General features: G+C 33.0%; 2 protein-coding genes across 2 annotated transcripts; one reads left to right on the plus strand and one right to left on the minus strand.

Annotated features, from left to right (window-relative positions):
• Positions 1 to 2672: 2672 nt before the first annotated feature.
• Positions 2673 to 4785, plus strand: LOC134257449 (uncharacterized). The gene is made up of 2 exons (XM_062740067.1): positions 2673 to 2952; positions 3798 to 4785. Exons 1-2 carry the CDS (start codon positions 2922 to 2924, stop codon positions 4646 to 4648), a joined length of 882 nt encoding a protein of 293 aa, XP_062596051.1. The 5' UTR covers positions 2673 to 2921; the 3' UTR covers positions 4649 to 4785.
• A 567-nt stretch (positions 4786 to 5352) lies between these two features.
• LOC134257446 (uncharacterized) lies at positions 5353 to 13586 on the minus strand. Its single transcript, XM_062740065.1, has 10 exons — positions 13530 to 13586; positions 11068 to 11377; positions 10858 to 10905; positions 10260 to 10471; positions 9733 to 9822; positions 9077 to 9413; positions 8764 to 8928; positions 7727 to 7852; positions 6886 to 7003; positions 5353 to 5673 (listed from the first exon to the last, which is right to left on the minus strand). The coding sequence occupies exons 1-10, from the start codon at positions 13533 to 13535 to the stop codon at positions 5397 to 5399; spliced, it is 1689 nt and encodes a 562-aa protein (XP_062596049.1). The 5' UTR covers positions 13536 to 13586; the 3' UTR covers positions 5353 to 5396.
• Between the last annotated feature and the right edge of the window lie 7445 nt (positions 13587 to 21031).

The raw sequence follows: 21031 nt of genomic DNA on the forward strand, positions 1-21031 counted from the left end.
TTCTCATTCATTTCTTTTTGTGTAAATTTTATGGGTAATTAGATTTAAAATGTGTGTCGAAAGGAAACGTACTATTGACGTCGATACATATACGTCATCCAACGTTGCGTATATTTTACAAAGTATTGCATATATCTGAATGAAATTTTAATAAAAGTTAAATTATACAGATGTATTAAGCTTACAATGAAGCAATGAATCATTTTTTGTTGAAAGATATAGTCTCATAACTGCAACGGTGTGTGTAAAAAAAATTTTAGTATCGCGCGTTAGCGCGCTATGAAAACTAGTTTACGCCCACCGTTGTAGTTATGAGATTATATCTTTCCAAAAATATCAATTAATTGTTTATATCTACATATTTTTTAAACTTTTTACCTTAACTGCAAATGTGATTTCTATTTAAAAACTGATGTTTTATCCTTCGTGTAAGCTACAGTTAATGGATCAGCCAACGTAACAGCTTCTGGTCAATTTGAGCGTGATTTTTTTTTACTTTTGCTTTTGACGTTACACTTCCTCGGTGTCAACGATTGTCATGTCAAAGTAAAACTCATGCTTTAACCTCTTGGCATCCTGTCTGTGTTATGGTGTTTTGAATGCAACAGATTTCTATTCACTTTATATGCAAAAAACATACATGACTGTATGTAATGTAAATATAGTAGAATTGATCTTTTTCAGCAGATGTGCCATTACTAAATTTATTTTTTATAATTTCTTGTATCTTTTTATTTGAATCCCGCTTTAAGAATAATATAAATAACATATAACCGTATAATTTTTAATACTCCTGATTTAAACTTTTATACCTCTTTTTACCTCCAACGGTTCCAATCGGCCATATGTGTTTTTGAAGCATGTTTTCAAAGCTGTATTCAGATGTCCATGCTGATGTCATTCAAAAATAATTTAATTATAGTTGTAACACGTCATTTGATTGGTTAAACGATTTTATCCATTTTGTATAACATAACTTGCCTACGTCACAATGAGTTACGTCAAAAACGTATTACTCCGCTTACCGTTAACTTTTAAAAGATGCGATATATGAAGCCTTTTTCCGAAAGAAATTTCATTGTCTATTTTGAAATTAAATTATAAGGAATGAAGCTTATGTCAACTTTTGTTATACGATATAACATAACTTGGGGCAGCTTACGCTTTATAAACAGCGAAGCGGTTTATAAAGCGTAAACTATGCTATGTTATGTTATGTAAACTATGCTAAGTTATGTTATATCGTATAACAAAAGTTGACATAAGCTTCATTCCTTAAATAATAACAATCCCTAATTTTAATTATTTTTTTTTTCATGTGCATTATTATTGTCTTTTTATAGACAACATACGTTATGTTCATCTCTCGATCTCTTTATTTAATAAAACATATATTTCTGGTCAAGAATATGTTCTATTTATATGGACGTCAGAATAAAGGATTTTTTAAACGACATTTCAAAACCTCAAAGGGTTTTTTTATCTTTGTAAAGAAAGGAATTTAACAGGAACAGGAGCTTGTTCCCATCTCGTCTTAAAGGTACTTGGACACAGATTTGAAGTTATTATTTTCTCTATAATATTACGACTTATATATTTTAATAGCATTTCACACAAAAATTAATTAAAAATCTTAATAATAACAATCCCAAATTTAAATTTTAATTATTTTTTTTCATGTGCATTCGAAAGCAAAACAAACACACAATATATTATTGTCCTTAATGGACTAAATAATATACGTTACAAAAATGTTCATCTCTCGCATCTCTCTCTTTTTTAATAAAACATATATTTCTAAGGATTAATAATAAGGTTAGAATTTGTGAAAGTGCAAGATTGTCAATCAAACCCGCCAAAAAATTAAAAGTTTTAATAATAATATGGAAATATATAACGATATTATCAGAAAAAATGAGAAAATAGAATAAAGTATTTTTTTTTCAATACTTGGTATTACATGTATTATTTTATTCACTTTATTCATAAATTCCCGTGAACTGCTTAATTCAATATAAACTTTTTTATCATTTCAATTTTTATATCAACCCAGTGATAATATTTACAAATACTAACATTCCCATTTCGCCTTAGATTTTTTTTAAAACTTTTTCGTAGGACTATCTGAATTTCACAGTTACGGCGAAATGGGAACACACCGGAACGGGGACCAGAATCTGTAGCTCTCTGCTTTTTATCTATTCGAGTTTTCTGAGGGAGAGGGCTTTAGTTTTGGAATTAAATATGAACAAAATATCAAAGTACAGACACCTAACTGAAATCCCGCGAACGTGAAACTACCTAGAAGTTTTTGATGGTACGTTATTATTGATTTTAAACCGTCCTTTCAAAAATTTTACATAAAAAAGATCACTTGTATTTGTGGCGCTTCTGGATGTCTTTATGTTGAAGCCGGTAGAATTTGAATACGATGACGTTTATCCTTGAGTTTATTCTTTATGTTAACAGAGACATTTAATCTCAATTTATGTATTTGAACAAAACATTAAAAGTAATAACACCCAATTTGATTTTCTGAGGGCCCTGAATTGATTTTGTTTTCAATGGCGCTTTAACATAAAGCCATGCGCGCCGCAGTTTATCTTTTTTATGAGTTTATTTGGCGTTATTTTGTTGATTTAGTAATCTGTCATTCAAAAGATAGCGGGGGACTTGGCGAAAAGACACCTGTGGATTTCATTGTACTCTGAATAATAAAACGTTAGCAAAACCCCTGCACTGACTGTTGCATGGAATTCAATGATTGCTTTCCTTTGTGTTGGGAGATTGAAATACATGTACACTGTACAATATACGACACATAGGTTGCAAGGCGAGATGTTTATACGTCATTCATTTGTGTGCATGTTTAGCTGTTAAGGAAAATAAATAGTGAGGGTGACTTATTTTATAGTGCAGCAATGGATCTCGAAAACCCAACATGTAATGGCGGTAAGTCATTTCTGAATTTATCTTTTGCTACATTATGAGAAAAATTAAAGGAGATATATTCGGTAGCCATTTTCCCAACAAAAATTATTTTTTTTTCAAATATTGTAGGAAATCATTTTACTTTGTTATGGAGTTAAAATGTTTATTAAAACAATTAATGAAACTTTTATTCATGGACATCAGTTTTTTTTCGAAAAATTATATGCATTGATTTCATGTAATTGGACTGAAAATATTTGATTGTTGATCATCACACATTGTATCTTTATTTTCTTTAATGGATGGCTAATTATTTAATTACTGCCTTTTTTTATTTTACCGGTCATGTTTAATCTTCCATTCAGATAAAAAGTAGCCTGACTAATGATCGAGTGTCAACAAACCCACGTGGAATCCAATACGTCTGCCACATTTACATTTCACCCGTCTTAATTCATATCTAATCTACAGTAAATAAGGTTTTTAAACAAACTACTGGTAATGTTTGTCACATAATAATATTCCCGATAGAAACCATAGAGAATATCTCTGACAGATATTTTATAAAGAAGTCTGGTTAGGTACATAAAGTGACAAGGTCAATGTTAAATGCCCTTAAATATAGGATAAAAATTAAACTGTCGGGGAGACCTGCAGTCAAGTTTCAATGTTGTGTAAAAGTGTCTCACTTTTACATTAACGTGTGTTAAAAGTATAAAATGAAACATCAGCAAGTTCATGATACTATCAAACAGAGGTACATGAACTTATAGAGGTAAGACTTTAAGAGTCCCTTTGACTTTCCTAGAATGAATAGAAAAAATTAACAATTTTTTTTAATATGCTTTAATTCACTGATGTTGTAGAACTTACTGATTCCTCCCCTTACGATGAGGAAATGCAGAGACGAGCAAACAAACTTAACGTCCGTCCCCTAGGACAAGTAGCCAGGGAGAGTCGACTGGAGCGACAAATGGAGAAAGCCCTGTTCAGGAATCAAGTGAAATTTCTCAGTGATCTAATTCAAGCCAGGAAAACGCTGGGGATCCCATATCACGAATCATACCCAAGGATTTCAAGTAGACTTTCAAATCATTCAATCACAATAGAGGAGAAATATAAATACGTTAACAATGCCTTTCATGCCCGCTATTTCAATACCGTGTCTCAAAGTGTGTTAAATGCTTCGGACAGACGATTGGAGAACTACCCGCATAGAGTTGTCCCTCCTTCCTGTCACCGACAGATGGAAACCGGAAATAGAATGAAGTCGGCCTACTGTGACGTATTTGGTCCGAAATTATGTTCAGATTGCACTCGCTCGAGGAAACGAGTCAAGAGTGCGCAAGACCAGAGGTATTATTTTCCAAATATCGCCGTCCATTCAAAAGCTCTCGTTGCCCCTGAAAGACTAGAGAAAATTCTGTTGTATCACGAAAGGGACTATTTTTCGAGCCCATCAGGTGATACAACCATATACGATCTGAGTAGTATATGCAAAGGCCCGGATGGAGGAGGGCCGCATGTGTTTCCGGAAAATGAAATTTTAGAAAGAGTTAGGAGTGGCAAAAAACTTGAAGCTCAGAAAATGATTGAAATGGGAGAAAAGGAAATTGCCCCTATAGCTCCGCCTAGCAGTAGACGGAATTCCTTAACACAAATGCCACAATTTTTGCAAAACAATGAAATGCGTGTAACGGTTTCTTTTGCTGTGTGAGGCATAGTATAAAACTACTCTCGTCAAATTCAGTCCAAATTGCACGTAAAATGATCATGTAAACATTGAATTTTTTGTCATTCTTAAATGTATTTGGTGACGAATACTGAACAAAATGGATCAACAAACATTATTGTGTTGTTATAGAGAAGCACACTAATTAAAGTTCTCTTTAAAAATTGTTTTTGTGAATTATGTCTGTTTTTATTGACTATTGCGTCTTGGATTTAAAAAAAAATATATCTAGTCCATAGCAAAGTGTTAACTTTGAATGCATTGTATACATTGGAATATACTTTCAGTGCATTTATTTTGGTACAGTTGTATAATGGAGTTAAATTTCATTCCAATAGACGTGACGAGATTTTTACTGTAGGTAAAATAACGTGCACTTTTAAAATCAACATCTGACCTATTCTTATTTTAATGCCACCTGCTGAAAAATTCAGAAATTCAGAAAACTCGTACAGGACTCTACGTATTAAAGCAATAAATGTTTAAATGTGCAGTGTGTTTTCAAGTAAATGATTCTAGAAATAGGCATAAATTGCACATTCTCTTTGCAGTGGTCTTTCTTGTCTTAATTCATGATCAGCGCTAAAAAATGATTGTATCGAAAAGAAGCATCACATTTAAATCTTATGTTTGTAAAATGGTGTAATAAGCTGATTTCATACTTTTGTATACTGTAACAACAAACATAAAAAAAGACATCAGAGAATTTTATTAATATCACGTGACAATCGAATCAACCAAGAATTCCGGGAATCGATATTGCTGTCTGGTTTGGTTTCATGCTGTAGTAGCAGAAGTGGAGCCTCATGTTCGCGTGACTGCAACCGGAATCGACAAATGGATGAGCCCCTCCGCACTTGTCCTTATTTGCTCCATCTTCATCATCAAAAAAGATGACCTCTTCCCTCACCTGCATTCCGAGCACCTGCTGACACTCACTGGTGAAGCGGAGGAGGTAGAACGGCGCGTCGATCGGCAGCAGTATCTTGGTTTGAGGATGGCCATCTTGTCTGTAGGTTTTATACAAAGTGAAAAATGCAAAAATGTATAATCACAAAATACATGTATGTTACAGAATTGGAGAAGGATGATAGTGTTCTTTACGACCTTACATGCGTGCACGTGTACATCTCTTTAGAGGAGTAGGACATAATGGATATTTTACAAAGGGATGTGTTCCAATACGGGTTGTTACCGGCGATTTAATAGTGGGTTACTTGGTCATTTTGGATTGTTCATCACATTGAAGAAATGGTCATGACTGCGTATAGGGCCAATATACATGTAACATAAACCGTTGTTCTGTTCCTTATTTACACATAAATGATTGAATGTGAATTATACAATCGGAAATTGAGACAAAATACAAATAGAATACATTTTTCCTAGTTGGAGGAAGATCATATTTTCCATGACTTATTTATACATCTATAGAAATTGATGAAACATATAGAGATAACGAACATTTTTCGAGATCAAAAGTCCATAAAAAATACAACCTCCAAAACAGAGGTGAGATCGTGTGTCACGAAGGAGTGAGCATCCCCTGCCGATCGGTCACACCCAATGGGCCTGTCGTAACGACTTTTTACAATGGTCATGATGAAGAAACTGTCATATTGGTTTATTTTTAACTTAGTAGCCACCTTAATTTACCTGCAGCAGTACCAGAATCTGTTTTATTTATGAGAGTAGTCACCTTAATTTACCTGCAGCAATACCAGATACATGTATCTGTGTTTTGAAAGTAACCAATTAATAAAACTGTACCAAATATCTGTGTTTTGAGAGTAGCCACCTTGATTTACATGAAGCAGTACCAGACATCTGTGTTATGAGAGAAGACACCTCAATTTACCTGGAGCAGTACCAGATATCTGTGTTATTAGGGTAGCCACCTTAATTTACCTGGAGCAGTACCAGATATCGGTGATATGAGAGTAGACACCTTAATTTACCTGCAGCAGTACCAGATATCTGTGTTATTGGAGTTGCCACCTTAACTTGAATTACTAGTACCCTGCAGCAGTACTGCATATATGTGTTATGGAAGTAGCCACATTAATGTACCTCCAGCAGTACCAAATATCTGTTATATAAGAGTAGCCACATTATTTTAATTGCAGCAATACCAGATATCTGTGTTATGAGAGTAACCACCTTAATCTACCTGCAGCAGTCCCAGATATCTGTATTATGTGGGAGTAGCCACCTTAATTTACCTGCAGCAGTACCAGATATCTGTGTTATGAGAGTAGCCACCGTCCGGAAGGATACCACCGTGGTGGTTCTCGTTACGTCCGTCCTCATCATCCCAATGTAGATAACCGGCGCCGAATCCTACAAGTAAGAGTCACAAGTCCTTCAAATCTCCATCATTTAAATCAGAATGTTATAATAACCATTACATTATATACCTACACAAGAAAGAATGGCACCCTTCCTCCGTTTACTAAGTTCCCTTCCCTGAAGTATCAAATGAAAGTAAGTCTACCAAATAGGTAAACCTCAATTGAATAAAACCTTAGAACCTTAATTTTCCCCATTAGATTTGCTCTCTAGGGAAGGGCAATTATAGGGCTCCATTCTCTATTGAGAAGAGAAATATCTGGCTGGCCCTATAAATAGACGTTGTTTACTCCTTCCAATGCAGGAGAGTAAGATACCAAAGACACTTTACAACAGTGGTACAGGTCAGTGCAGTATACAAACAAACACAGCATAAATACACGTAACTGCAATAAAATTTAAACAGAGGTAATGTAAGATAACCAGCACGAACACGTGTCGCCATTCAACGCCGATATCCGTGACAATAAAGCAGTGACAGGTGTAACGAATGCAAAGGGTATACCCTAGCTGGTGTTGATGTGTCGTAGATAATGATATCGAAAATGGTGTATGCCTATTTATGAGTCGTGTTCAGCTTTAAGAGCCAGATTTCCGAGGAACCCTAACTTTACAGCAAGATCCCCGGTGGAAATCTTACTAAAGGGGTGTGGTCACTCTGTAACTCTTTTTAAATTTATTTCTAGGTACATATGTAAAAAGACCTGAACTTACCGTATGGACAGTCGCCTTTCTTTGCAATACAGTAGTTTCCTGTTGGCCATTTTCTGTTGTATTCATTCACAGTGGGTGTTTGTTTAACACAAAATCGCGTCGTGATCGCATCATGGTTTAAGGGCCCTAGAAATAATAACCAATTGCAAGGAGATGTTATACTTGTTAGAATTTTTACATTTTTAAAGGAATTTTACATGTTTAATTGATCTTGTCTGAAGAACACAGAATGAACAAGAGGCCCAGGGGCCACAGCGCTCACCTGAGCACATCGGGCTTGAATTTAAACCCCCCAGGCGTTCATCATTTGAACAAACTAGAATCTGCACTACCTGAGGATGATTCCATATAAATAACACTAATCGTAGCTTTGAAGTACAAAATTGTACTTGAAAAGAAAATTTTAAAAGGTTTCCCTATATATCCCTATGTAAAACTTGGATGGGCCATTTTTGCCCCACCCTAGCTCCAGGGGTCATGATTTGCACAAACTTGAATCTACACTACCTGAGGATGATTCCACATGAATTTCATCTTTCCTGGCCCAGTGGTTCTGGAGAAGAAGATTTTTAAAGATTTTTCCTATATATTCCTATGTAAAACTTGGGTCGGCCATTTTGGCCCCACCCTTGCCCCGGGGGTCATGATTTGAACAAACTTGAATCTACACTACCTGAGGATAATTCCATGAGTTTCACCTTTCCTGGCCCAGTGGTTCTTGAGAAGAAGATTTTTTAAAAATGCCATTAATTTTTCTCTAATTCATAATTATCTCCCCTTGGAAAAGGGTGTGGCCCTTCATTTGAACAACCTTGATTCCCCTTCACCCAAGGATACTTTGTGCCAAGTTTGGTTAAAATTGGCCAAGTGGTTCTTGAGAAGAAGATAAAAATGTGAAAAGTTAACGACGACGACAACGACGACGCCAACGACAACGACAACGACAGACAACGGACAAATTTTGATCAGAAAAGCTCACTTGAGCCTTCGGCTCAGGTGAGCTAAAAAGGAGACACAAAGTTTCTGCTGGTACATACCTTGCATATGAATTCCTGCTGTCCACTGGTTACTGTTACTTCGATCTTCTGTATCCTGGGTCACGTATCCGGTTACAAAACCCAGAGGGTCGGTCGGACAACCGGAAGTGGGCATGTAAAGTGCATAGGTCCCAGAAGGCCATGTCACCGGAAGCTTAATTTCCACTAAGAATGAAAAAGGGAAAACAATCACAATGTGAAAGTGTTTGCATATCACAAACAGCAGAACTTTACGAAAACAAATGATTTTAAATGAATGAAGTCGGCGGTATAAAAATTCATTTTTTTTTTATCATATCATCCTTTGACCTACATGACGGTGGAACCTCTCCACCAATGAGCGTCGGGTATTCACTCAAGGCCCTCTCTATATTGTTCTTCCAGACAGTCAGGTTAATGCCGTTACAGATCCCACTATCAACAAGAGCATCCTGCACTTGCCAGTATTTTTCTGCTATGACGTCAGATATTGGAATCATGGCCCAGGAGATGGGGGCCTTTGTGGGGAACCCTGTGCTGAACTGGGCCAGTCTGGAGCCCAGGGGAAGCTTGGGGAAATCACTGTGGTGGAGGTGTGACATGTTTAACTGGACCACAGATCCGTAGCCCAATAAAGGCTCAGTCTTCAATACAGCAGCACCGTCGTTTCCCTTCAAATAGAAATCTAACGTATAAATATATCCTTTACATCCTTTGTTATACATACAAGTGAAATACCGGAAATGTCTAAACTGACTCCTATATGTAATCCATTTCACTGTGATTTCAACCTTTTTAAACTCCTACAATCTGTTTAATCCACAACAGCATTTTCCCTACTGCCTAGTTGCACAGTCTTTATTACTGTATATATAAATAACGTATTTTGAACGAATTCATTCACAGAAATTTTTTCTCTCTCTCTCTTTCTCTCTCTGTTTGTGAGGATGAAGTTAGCCAAACTTGTTTATTTTTCTAATAAATACCTACCAATTTCAGTAAGTATTCCTCTAGATCTGAGATAGAGAGGCGATATCTTGTCACATTCCGCGCCCCTAGATCCACCTCAATAGTGACGTGCTACAAAGTAAAACATTACATATTTCTTAGTATTCCCAAAATCATTTCTATGCAATTGGTTAATCAAGAACATTTGATTATTAATTAAAGTAACTATATTAATTTTTTTTTTAAAGTTTTCTGTGCAACGTTTACTTCATACTCATATTTGTTCCAAACTAGAAAATACTTGTAGACTAAGGGTTAATTTTAAATTATTTTTCTAAAAAACAAAAAAAATAATGTTGAAAAATTTTCCACATATAGTAATTTTAGAAAGTGGAACTGTCTTCGTCAAAATTATTAAGTAGAGATAATGGCCTGAAAAAAAAATAATTTTGCGTGTTTGAAAGTAAATGTTAAGTACTTTCTTTACTATACAACTGAGTTTGCTCAAGCATCCTAAGCGAAAAAAGTAATTATTCAAAATTGTGTTCAATTATCTAAAGTAACTTTACCGTTCCCCATGTGTCAATGAAGGCCTTATAAGCACTCTGGTCATACGTCATTGGTAACTGACAAACATCACGAGCGAATTCCTGAGTGACTAAATTTCGCTCTACATGCCCCACAGGAAGAACGTATCGAGCATGTTCAGATGTACATGAAGTTATTTCATCTCGGAAAACGTCATGTTGTGTTAAGGTTTTTTGCTTTATATCTTGATATACTACAAATATTCAATCAAATCGAAATCAAGAAATACAAATGAAGAAAACTGACAAAGAAAAGAAAACGATCAGATCATAACAACACAGTCATAATCACGTTAGAAGACGTGTATACATGACTTATGTAATTGAATTTTTCTGTAATTTCAAGACAAATACACAGTGCTATTGAATGTTTTCGCAAATGGAAACGAATTAATGAGCTTTTTTTCCCAACTCGTTGGTCTTTTATTCATGTGAACTTTGCAAAAACACTTTCACGCATTCCGCAATTGCTACATAAAAACAATCTGTTCATTTCCTTCAAAAAATGCAATTTCAACCTCTGAGTCAAATTTTCTGTTTATAAGCTTGAATTTTACTTACATTTAAATGGTTTACTTACGTGGATTAGCAGAGAAAGCATAACTGCTTACTGGAGCCACTCCATTGTCTAAATCAACAGACAGACATGTAGTTTAATTTATTTATTGTGACATTGAACATTAAAATTCAAGTGAATACATTCATTTGCAAAGTTTCCTATACCCCATATTAAACGAAAATCAGAAGAAAAAAAAACTTTAAAATGAGAAATTCCAAAAATTTCTGTTACCTGAAGTAGAAATGTAATGGAGGATATACTCCTTGTACGACTCGGGGTCGTAAAAAACGGAAGTTGATGACATCTGCGTGCAACGTGGGTAAGCTGTCTTTTTGATGTATGAACTTCCGTCAATCTCGGTCTCCAGTATGTTTCTTGTCAGGAGCAAACCAGGGTCTTGTCCAAGCTTTGCCCATTCCCCGCCGTCTGGATTTCCTTTAACCATGTTGTAGCCCACACCTAAGTATAGGTTGTCTAAGGTTGTTTGTGCAGGACATACCAGGGCGGGTATTGACCATAAAAACACCACAAAAAATGAAAGCTGTAAATCAAATTCCATATCGTAAATAAAATGACTACTTTGAAATTTTAACGTTTATTCATTTATATATTTATATCATTTAATTGCATGTTTTTAACAAAACTAGGGATGTTCACTCCTCCGTGGCAACTGATCCCACCTTTGCAATATTTAATGCGCAATTAAGTTTGAAAACTGTTCGTTATCTCCATATATTTCATTGCAACCACGCGTTTCCGTGCCCCTTTGTATTTTTTTCAGAATTCCCCTGAGGCTCTCTTAAGCTTCATGTTGATTAGAAAGTTAAATATATTTAGATATAAAATTCACATTGGGTGGAGTAATGGTTGAATTAGGAGAAAAGACACAGACTGAGAAATTAATAACATGAAATATTGATTTGTTTCTTTAAGTGCATGTAGCTGCAATAATGTTGTCCCTTCTGTTTTGAGGAGCGGGCTACAGCTCCAGGCATGTACATGTAGCAACAGGGGGGGGGGGTGTCGAAATACGATTTTCAAGCTAGGGCAACTTTTTTTTTAGGGGGGGGGGGGGCTAGTCAACTTTTTTCAGGTAGGTTAAAAGAAATTTTCTTGCTGCCCCCACCCCGTATCAAAAAAGATGCTACGTCACTGAACTCCAATTTCGTTACAGGCAAGGGCGAGAGTGATTCACCTCAGATTACGGTTCAAGTTCTCCGTAAATGGCTTTTTGTTAATATTTCTTACCTTACTTCAAATAAAGTAGCATGGCAAAACTTAAATTGGTCCAAAAACATATAGAGCGATCATTATGTCGCTTTTCACTGTGTATGTCATTATCGCAACTTGAATAAATCCGCCATGTCTACTGACCTTGATTGATTTTGTTTTGGGACAGCCAATAAGATCTATGTTACAGATCTATTTAGGAATTCCTGTATTTGCTGTTACGAAAACAAAAACAACTATCACTTGGAATGGTTTTATTTATTGATGTTATGCTGTGTCATTCAGCAAATTCATTTATAAATAACGACATTTCCTTTATCAAGTTATTCTAACTTTCATGCTCAAGTCTCGGTATACATCACACGAGAAGTGTCATGGCTGCTGGGGAGAACGACTGGTAATATTTAAACGCAAATTAATTTTGCTTGGCTTTTGCGTTAAAAGTGAATAAAGAAATTAAATTATTGTTGTATGTAAAAACAATTTAAGTTGTTTGTAATGAAAATTATCTTTTCACCGTTATATAGATGTTGTGGAATCGAAGCCCTTTCCTGAAAATATCAGAGTAAAAAAAATGGAGCTGCCAGTTTGTTTGTTTTTTTTTTGTTTTTGGTTTTGTTTTGTTTTAGTTTTTTCTTTTTTTCTTTGTTTTTGTTTTTGTTTGTTCTTTTTTTAACAATTCTGTTTATTATTAATGTAAATGAAGAAATATATTAATGATTCTTCTTTAACTCGATTCTCAATTTTGTTTAGAGTTTATAAGTTCATGATTTTTTTTAAATTTAAATGCTGTATTATTTCCAATCGTTATGTACCGAAAAGTACATGCATGTAGTCTTTATTTCATTTGTATATAGTTCGAATTATTTCCCTTTCCGCGATAAAGCGTCCCGAAGAACATTATCAATAAACACGGAAGTATTACATTTATGTATGTGTGTTATCTTTGGTGTCCAAAGCTCCATTTTCAACTTAAGACGCTTTGATTATAAATTCAATGACACGAAGAATCAGTTTACAATTAATAATTTATATTCTTAATTAATTATTAATGCAAAATACTAAATGAGTTTTATAAAACGGGGTTCGGAATGGAGAAAACGCTTCATTTGTATAGTTACATTTTTCTATTCTTAATACAGTATCCTGAATATTAAAAATAGATTATTCCATTTAAAATGGCGATACGCTCTTATTGCTCCTTGCTTCAAACTTCATTTAGACTGTAATATATTCCGTTTCAATTATTTAAAAAGAAATTTCATCAGGGGTTATTTCGAAACTACAAGAATTATACCAGAAATGGCGCGATATTTATTGCAGAATAATTTGCCTAGAGTATTTCAAATTTGAACTCATAATCGATTAGTACATGTAATCAGCGAGTGTTAAATGCTTATTTTTAAATCGAGGACTCCTAGCCCCGTTTGTACCCTTTCAGTAGGTTAGCATGATGACTTTACCTTCATAATGCGTATAATCCGAATTTGGTAATAGCTGCACGGAATATTTAGGTTTAAAAGTTTATCACTAAAGGTCGACTGAGGGTGATTTAGTGTTCGGCTTATCGATATCAATCTTGCATAATCTATCTGACTTTCTGTGAAATAAATTTCTTTTTATTGATTTTACATTTCTATTTTCCAGATCTTGTTTAATTATGCCCCCCCCCCCCCCGAAGAAGGAAGGACATATATTGCTTTGCTGCTGTCGGTCGGTCGGTACACCAAATTTCCGTTCACTTTCTTCACAACCCTTTTACGTATTGAAATGAAATTTGGTATACAGATTTATCATATAAATGCATGTATCTAGAAAAAGTTGGATACGATCGAGGAATTGGGACAGAGTTATGCACAATGCACTCACAAAAATTGTATGATTATTTGGGGGAGGGGCGGTTTGAACATATTTTATTGTTAAGATGTTACAACAAAAGGATTGGACACAAGTACAATGTACTTAATACTTAGAACGTCCTCTCCTTTATAACAATTAATTACACAAAGTATTGTTCAAAAATTAATTTACACTGAAACCAAAGGTCAATAAGATTATTTAACATAGGTAATGCATTTACAGAATTTAAATTGATGTAGTATACAAACGAATAAAAATACTTTCAAAAAACGACCAGATCTCTTGATAAACAATTGCACATTTAAAAATAAACTTTCATTTTCAGAAATACTGATCGTGAGTGTCTACAATACGTAAGTTAAACATTCTAAACATAGCATTAAACAGGTCGGGGGAGGGGTGTGGCAACGCAATTTGAAAAAATTACGCAATTTGAAAAATTTTTTCAAAGTGCGTTAAAATTGGGACAAAATCAATGCACTTTGAAATTTTTTTTCAAAGTGCGTTAAATTTGGGACATACTCAACGCACTTTGAAAAAAATATTTCAAATGCATTAAGAGTATACATAAACATTTTTTTTACCTTGGGACATATAACGCACTTTGAAAAAAATATGTATATAAAACAAAAAAAAAAAAAACAAAACAAAAAAAAAAAAAAAACCCAAAAAACTCTATACTTAGATTTTAGTAATTGAGAGAATCAACTTTTATTAATTATATCTTTCGAAAAACATTTTAATTTACATGTATTCATTTAACCTCATTGGGAACAAGGAGAAGGCGAGTAGAAGGTCTCTCAGCCCAACTCTTTTTTTTATACATACGTGTAGTCCATAGTGGTCGGTAGCAAATTGAAAGTGGACACCCCTCTCAAAAACAAGCCCCAATTTTCAATGCCTATATATCTTTCCAAAACATTTGAGTTCCTAAGACCCCACTCCTTTCCCGGTACCGATGCTTATGTTACACCCAAATATATGTATTTGCATAACTGGTACATGTATGACGTTGAAAACTTTCAATAAATTTTAGTTTACATATAAAATGCATGCAAACTGCAAAACCTAAGTAAAACATTCAAAAAAATTTAAGAGAGATAGAATTTTCAAAGTATGGAAAAATCAAAATCGCTCACTTTCACATCCTGAAGTGACCTCATCTCCAAAGAGTTATCCAGGTTCAATTATTTATCATACCCAAGATTTGCAAGAATATTGACAAATTCAAGTCATACATATTTTTTCAAAGTGTGTTAATATGGTCGATATTAACGCACTTTAAAAAGAAATTTTATTTTTTCAAAGTGCGTTCATTTGGTCCCAAATTTTACGCACTTTGAAAATTTTTTTTAAAAGTGCGTTGTAACAGAGGGGGCATAATTGTTTTACAAACATCTTTTGTTTAGAAAGATATGCATGTGAGGAGACTTCTTTAAATGTTCATGCTCTAAAAAGAGACTGTAAATGTCACTTTTAAAGATAAGATATTTCCCTTTGATCTAACAGCATTTGTTTAATTATAATAAGAAAATATTTCTTTAATGAAGTTAACCCATTATATGTGCACAATAAACGATACGTACCGGATTCGGAAACAAGTTGTTACAACTCATATTAGGGTCACACCAATTATTATATGCTATATGTATAAGTTTGCATAAGTGTTGTACAGTACGAAAGCCGGATAGGCTCATTTCTGAGAAGATAAAATAAAATTTAACTCGTTATAACGAGTTAATTATCTCGTTATAACGAGTTAGTATCTCGTTATAACGACTTAGTTATCTCGTTATAACGAGTTAGTTTTTCTCGTTATAACGAGTTAATTATCTCGTTATAAAGAATTAGTTATCTCAATATAACGAATTAGTTATCTCGTTATAACGAGTTAATTATCTCGTTATAACGAGTTAGTTATCTCGTTATAACGACTTAGTTATCTCGTTATAACGAGTTAGTTATCTCGTTATAACGAGTTAGTTATCTCGTTATAACGAGTTAATTTTTCTCGTTATAACGATAAAAAACTGATATAAAGTTGATATATCTAAGTGATAGGAAGTATAGTAGTATAACATATAAAACCGAGTTGATCAAGTTTGTTTATAGTGTGTATGATAAAGATTTTTATTGAAAACAGCAAACTAGTTGTTTTTTTTTGTTTTGTTTTTCGAGGGGTGGTGCCTGTGATTGTATTCTGTTTATGTATAAACAATGCAATTGATTTGTATTGTATACTTAAAAGACCGAAGACAAATACATGTACATGTATACGGAAACTTATGACTGCCTCTTGATGTTGTGTTATGAGTACGCAGTAGCCCCCGAATTTTACGCCCATGGCCTCATTGCTGATGTCTCCATATCCCCCTTCTTTAAAACATTTCTGACTCTCAAAATAATATTATATCACACTGTAAGTGTATATAATATATGTTGCGTTAACGCCTGCGTTAGCTTCCTATTATAATGTATTAATTTAGGTACTAAGACATTGATCATGAAAGCTAATAAGTCATCCAAAACATATCAGAAAAATTAATGTCTTTTATCGGAGAAAGTTGTTATAAATAAATTGCCAAACTTTGAAGCAAGTACATCTGGTAATAGATTTTTTTTATATTGTGTCCTTGGAGACGTTCACGTATAAATGTGTAAATAAAGATTGCTATACTTATCAAATTGTGATTATTGACAGCAAGATAATTCAGGATTAATATTATTTAAACCATATCGCAAATTAAAATTGCAACTTTTTATCAATTTTGAAGTGAAGTATGACTGATAATTATCAACTAAACATCAATGGCATTAAAACTACAGCTATTTTTTAATTCATGACTAACTCGTTATAACGAGATAATTAACTCGTTATAACGAGATAACTAACTCGTTATGACGAGATAATTAATTCGTTATAACGAGATAACTAAGTCGTTATAACGAGATAACTAAGTCGTTATAACGAGATAATTTACTCGTTATGACGAGATAATTAACTTGTTAAAACGAGAAAACTAACTCGTTAAAACGAGATAAGTAATTCGTAATAACGAGATAAAACTAAGTCGTTATAATGAGATAATTAACTCGTTATAACGAGATAATTAACTCGTTATAACGAGATAACTTATTCGTTATAACGAGATAACTAAGTCGTTATAACGAGATAATTTACTCGTTATAACGAGATAATTAACTTGTTAAAACGAGAAAACTAACTCGTTAAAACGAGATAAGTAATTCGTAATAACGAGATAAAACTAAGTCGTTATAATGAGATAATTAACTCGTTATAACGAGATAATTAACTCGTTATAACGAGATACTAACTCGTTATAACGAGATACTAACTCGTTATAACGAGATAACTAAGTCGTTATTTAAGAAATAAGGTATCATTTTTAAACATCTATCGGGATATAAATACGGGTGGGTCACGAGATTAAATTCCATAAAGCCCGAAGGGCTTTATGATGAATTTAATCTTGTACCCACCCGTATTTATAGCCCGATAGATGTTTTAAAATGATACCTTATTACTTATATTTACATTTGTGACTTATTCATACTTTATATTTGCAAGATTGTGACTTTGAACATGTGAAATGATTTATTTTTCAAACCCAACGGCATGTTTGTAATCCACTAAACGCGTGTCAACCGTTTATGACGTCACTGAGAAATTACGTCAAACGTTTGTCCATACGCACATCTATGACCTCTTGACCCCGTAATGGAATTTATACAGTTATAGATGGGTCATTTTCAAAAAAAGTCTATTTTTTGAATGACATATTTTGAAAAAATGAAAGTGGTTTTACTATGATTTTTTCAACTTTATTTGAATAATATAGTAATAAACTACTAAAATCCACTGCATTGCATAAAAGAAAATATTTCTTTTAAAAAATATTGACATTTTATCTTAGTCATTTAAACTTTAATGTCCTTCCTGTTACTTTCATAAAAAGAGCTGTAAAACTCTATTTCAAAATTTTCATCAAATTATCTTTTGTATACCGTTAATAAATGAAAAAATTATCATTGAATGCCAAGATGTTTGACATTCATCTAATATATGAGCGTTTAAAAGCATGTCAAACTACCATATACAAAACAGAAGCAAAATCTACGGGTTTTTCTTCATGAGAAGCCTTATTGCGGAATGTTTATATGCTATAGTTGAACAAAACATTCTTGTACATTATTTTTGTGATTAGAATAAACAGTTACAGAAAGTTATTTAAACAGGTGCTCTGCCAAAGCAATTTAAACTAGGAAAATATACTGGTAACAGTAAGGACTCGGGTAACAGGAAGGATAAAACAGTAACAGGATGGACAAAACAGTGTAACAGGATGGACAATGAAATCTACATTTTAAATAAAAATTGACTTTTTAAAAACTTTATTGGTTAGGAAAAGAGAAATAAATTTAGAATAAAAAAAATGATTTTGTCAAATTTGGCAAATTTGAGACAATAAAAGACATTTATGTCCATCCTGTTACGAAATTTAATTCTAAAGTGCTATTAAAATATTTATCAGTTCAATTTTTGTTTATTAAAGGTACTCTATGCTGTTGCAAAACTAAGAATTTTTCATAATTTTAAGAAAAACAAATGATGAAACTTAAATAGGTATATAAATACCAGGATAATTTGTCCCTCCTGTTACAATTTTTGTCCATCCTGTTACAAGAGTGCATGTTTAAGTTATATTGGCACTATTTGAAGCACTAACTTATTTCAATATGATTAACGAAGTTTTTTAACATGTGTTATTAAACTTATATTACTTAGAAAAATAAAATTAATTGTATTTATTGTTAAAACTCAAGATATGAAGTCCAGTTTTCCTTACTGTTACCATATTAATGGTAACAGGAATGACAGTAACAGGATGGATGTATCTCATATAAATCACCCGTTATTTAGTATAACGTACTCTTTTTGCATCATCGAGACATTGAAACAATTTCTTTGTAGCTTAGTTAATCTAATTGTTTTAGCAGAATAAACAATTTAAAGAGAACTTGCATATTATGAAGGTAACAGATAGGACATATTTTAATTATACTCTACCAATAAGACAAACGTATCGACCTTTGAACCCTTTCTTTACTCACTTTCAAATCATGGCGCTCATAAACTTGAGACAACAGAAAATGATGATATATTGTGGATCATGAAAACAGTTCCTAGGAAAGTGAGATAACTTTTATTTTAACATTTTCTTTTTGGTAACAGGAATGACATATACTGGAAGGACATGTCACTTCCTGAATGTTAAATGCACAATACTAGTCTTTAGTGGGCGGCATAAGTAAAACAATCATATTAAATTAATCTTTAAATGAATTCAATTAATATGAGGTGCAAAATTTGTACATATCTTCACAGGGTAATATTTTCCCTATCATTTAAATAAGCGCGTTATAAAATTTCGGTTAATGTGACATGGTTTTACTGTTAAATTTTACTCGGAATGCAGAGAATATTTTTTATAAAACACCTGGGAGATGATCATAAAATAACTTACAAGTTGTATGACCATGTATATTAACCAACGGGAAAAAAAATTTCACTCTAAAAAAATATTTTCCTATTATTCTGATCAAAAGACAAAAAAGTAGACTTTTTTTGAAAATGACCCAGATACGCATTGCTTTCAGTAGTGTTATATAAAGGAAAACATTTGCAAATGTAAATATAACGAGATAATTAACTCGTTATAACGAGTTAATATTTTTTTTATCTTTTCAGAAATGAGCCTATCCGGCTTTCGTAGTACAGGGACCTACGATCGAATTTGAAAGTTTGGAGAGTCACCTTGACAAGCGAAAATTAAAAGGCGGGTGTCCAAACTCGAAAATCCTAGTTCGGAGGGGGGTCTTTCAGTACCAAATTTTTACTCATGTACATGTCTACAACATTGCCTTTTATTACTCTAATTTCTAATTAATCTACTCTAATCATTTTCAATGAAACTAAACTTGAAGTTCATATGCTTTTTAATATAAAAGCCTAACAAATTACATCATCAATTTTACTAAGCTTCATTGTTATTTTTTCGATAAAATGCATCGAACTTTGTACATATTTACACAACCTTAATTAAATATCACAGTCTGAAGAGTCCAAATATTAACTGAATTCGCATACTGTAGTACTTGATTATAATCATTTAATTAAAAAAAATATATAATATATATTGATTAATTTTCACCTTAAATATCATTATCTCACGGATGTAATTAGTTTATGATTTGTAATTTGCATTAAATTATTATCCGTACTCTTATTTCGGAATTAATGATATTCATTTTTTTTAGATTTATTTTAATTGATATTTAAAAAGAGAGAGGAGAGAGAGGGGGGGGGTGAGAATAGATACTCGTCAATGACATATTAAATCATTGAACCGTTTGTAGAAGAAAAAACGAGGTCGTTATATGAATACATCATTGTTAGCTTCGCCATACACCAAAATCAGAGGATACTTAACAAAAGTATCTTTAAATTTTTAACAATGCTTATACGAGGTCTGTTTTCTTTTGCGATCACGAAGCGGTACATTATGTATTTAATTTTTATGTATCGGGTCACAGCGGGTAATAAAAGGTGAAAAGAATAAAGTACAGCAGTCGAAATCAAAAGTCATCCAGGGAATAAACTTATTGCCAAGAGTGAGAAAGGTAAGTTGTGAACTTTTTTTTTAAACGACAATTTCCATTAATTAATGCTTTGTCGGGTTATCTGAATTAAGTTTTAAACCTAAACATTATTTTCATTCCGTTGAGACCTGGAATCTAAAATGTTCATGTCGAAACCAATGTTTAAACTTGATGCTAGTTCGTATTTTAATAACATCCATTGTTATATGCTGTTAAATAAATTTGTTTTCATCACTGAAGAAATAGATTTACCAATTTTTAAATCAGATTTACAATCATAGAAGCTTTCAAAATGGAAACGTTAATTAATAAAATTGTCCTTATGATTAAAACAGCTAGTAATTACGTTTTTTTTAATCAGGCAATATGCACCCTCTTTTTCTAACCAAGGCTTAAGCATATATGTTTTCCACAAAAAATATTT

The sequence above is a fragment of the Saccostrea cucullata genome, unplaced genomic scaffold (assembly GCF_032062105.1).
Source record: "Saccostrea cucullata isolate Sc308-1 unplaced genomic scaffold, CSIRO_AGI_Scuc_v1 ctg868, whole genome shotgun sequence".
Lineage (NCBI taxonomy): Eukaryota > Metazoa > Mollusca > Bivalvia > Ostreida > Ostreidae > Saccostrea > Saccostrea cuccullata.